Here is a 1,742-nt window from a genome sequence, read left to right as displayed (position 1 = left end):
CTCAATGGCATCCTTCTAGAAATTGCTCTCGCCATTGGTTTCCAAAATTGAATCGGATGACGGAGGATGCCATGAGGTAGGAAGGGAGTCGAGTCTACTATGTGGTACGCCATTGTGGGTCACAACCCAAATCCTAGGGAGAGAAGGAAGTTGAACGGTTGTGGCTTTCTTTGCATAGTAGAGCAAGAGAGAGAGAGGCGAATATAGCCTTTTAGATAAAGAACTTGCAGTATTATCATGTGCAACCTTTTAGATAAAAAAGTCGTGTTCTTCGGTACTTGTACTTTCTAAAGATCGGAATTGATAAAATCGAAAACCAAAGCATGCGGGATTACCGTTGTCGAATGAGCAACGTGAAAGCCTCTCGAAGATTGATGACCTTTGAAAGGAATTATCGGAACTTCTCACGCTTGGATTAAAATGAACAGACCTTGGTTGCCAAGAACCTCTTCGAATTGGAATGGAATTTGGTGTAGTGAGAATAGGATTATTGACAACTTCAACATAAATGCAGTTTAGTCCTTCAAGGAAGAGTACTGTAAACACATTTTGTAAAAAATAATAATTATCCTTTTCGCACTGTGTTACTCCTCAGCTTCCTGTGAAGGCAAGGCAACTACAACAGCATAGACATACACAGCACAAGACTCTGACAGACTTTATGCATGTCCTTTTGGGAGCTTTGACAATTCACCCATCAGTCCCGCGTCCCGGACTGGAAGATGAGGAAGGCCGTGAGGACGCCGACCGCGCCGGTGAGCGCCAGCGCCAGCGTCGGCACCGGCGCGGTCAATCCCACATTCTGCAGCAGCCAAAATTTAGCCCGTTAACGAACCATGAGATGCCACGGATCAACTCTGTGTGTCAGCAGGCAAGCAAGAAAGACGCCCCACACCTGAAGCACGCCTTTCCCGGTGGTCAGCTCCACGGCCACCGCTCCGACGAAGCCCAGCATCGCCCCGCGGCTCAGCCACACGTCCAGCCCGCCACCGCCCTTGGCTCCCTGCTCGCACCTCACGCTCAGCAGCCTCACCCTCCTGCCCGCGGGGCGTGCTGACGCCACGCACAGCCGGGGCCGGGTAACGGAGTTCCCTACAGGGAGAAGACGCGAACAAACAAGCGCGGACGAGAGGAGTGGATGAGCCATGGGTGGAGGCCGGAGCGGAGACGGGACAGCGGAGCGCAAGCTTCTGGATTCTTATCCGTGGTGGCGCGCCGTGCTTTATCGTCTGCCGTCCAATGGCTTTTGGCATCTCGTGCTGCGTCTGACAAGGCATGTTGACCGCTTCCCTTCACTTGTAGGACTGTTTGTTTGTATAGTACTAAAATTTCTAAACTTTAACACTTATGTTGTTTGAATACAAGACTATAGCACATTAATTACAGCCACATTACTATTAACCAAGCATGAGGAGGAGAGAGAAAAAGTGAATGTTGTGAGTGGGGGATAGAGTGAAAGGGCTTGGGACCACTTTTAGCTCATTTTAACACCTTTGGAGGAGCTAATATATGCTAAACTTTAGCACAATAATTTTAGCCACCCTATTTGTTTCTTTAGTATGGAAACTTCAGCAAAAAGTGCACTACTAGACTTTTTTATGTGTAATACTATAGTGCTTACCAACACTGTTTTTATTGATTGAAAAATATGTGTACATGTTTTGACTAAAAGAGAGGGAGTAGTACTTCACTACAGAGTGTTGTATCCAGTTTCTAATCCAATCTCCTATCTTGGGCTTAAC

At 47.5% G+C, this 1,742-nt stretch overlaps 1 protein-coding gene across 1 annotated transcript; it reads right to left on the bottom strand.

Moving 5' to 3' along the window:
- Positions 1-393: 393 nt before the first annotated feature.
- On the bottom strand, positions 394-1,275 carry LOC100278372 (uncharacterized). Its single transcript, NM_001151670.2, has 2 exons — positions 896-1,275; positions 394-802 (listed from the first exon to the last, which is right to left on the bottom strand). The coding sequence occupies exons 1-2, from the start codon at positions 1,145-1,147 to the stop codon at positions 698-700; spliced, it is 357 nt and encodes a 118-aa protein (NP_001145142.2). The 5' UTR covers positions 1,148-1,275; the 3' UTR covers positions 394-697.
- Between the last annotated feature and the right edge of the window lie 467 nt (positions 1,276-1,742).

The sequence above is a fragment of the Zea mays genome, chromosome 1, assembly GCF_902167145.1.
Source record: "Zea mays cultivar B73 chromosome 1, Zm-B73-REFERENCE-NAM-5.0, whole genome shotgun sequence".
In the NCBI taxonomy this organism is placed as follows: Eukaryota; Viridiplantae; Streptophyta; class Magnoliopsida; order Poales; family Poaceae; genus Zea; species Zea mays.
Note: the sequence above shows the minus strand (reverse complement) of the source record. Positions and strands in the feature narration are given on the sequence as shown.

Coding starts and splice junctions, on each gene's coding strand:
- LOC100278372 (NM_001151670.2), bottom strand. CDS start 1,147: ATGGCTCATCCACTCCTCTCGTCCGCGCTTGTTTGTTCGCGTCTTCTC. Junction 803..895: donor CCGGGAAAGGCGTGCTTCAG/GTGTGGGGCGTC, acceptor TGGCTGCTGCAG/AATGTGGGATTGACCGCGCC.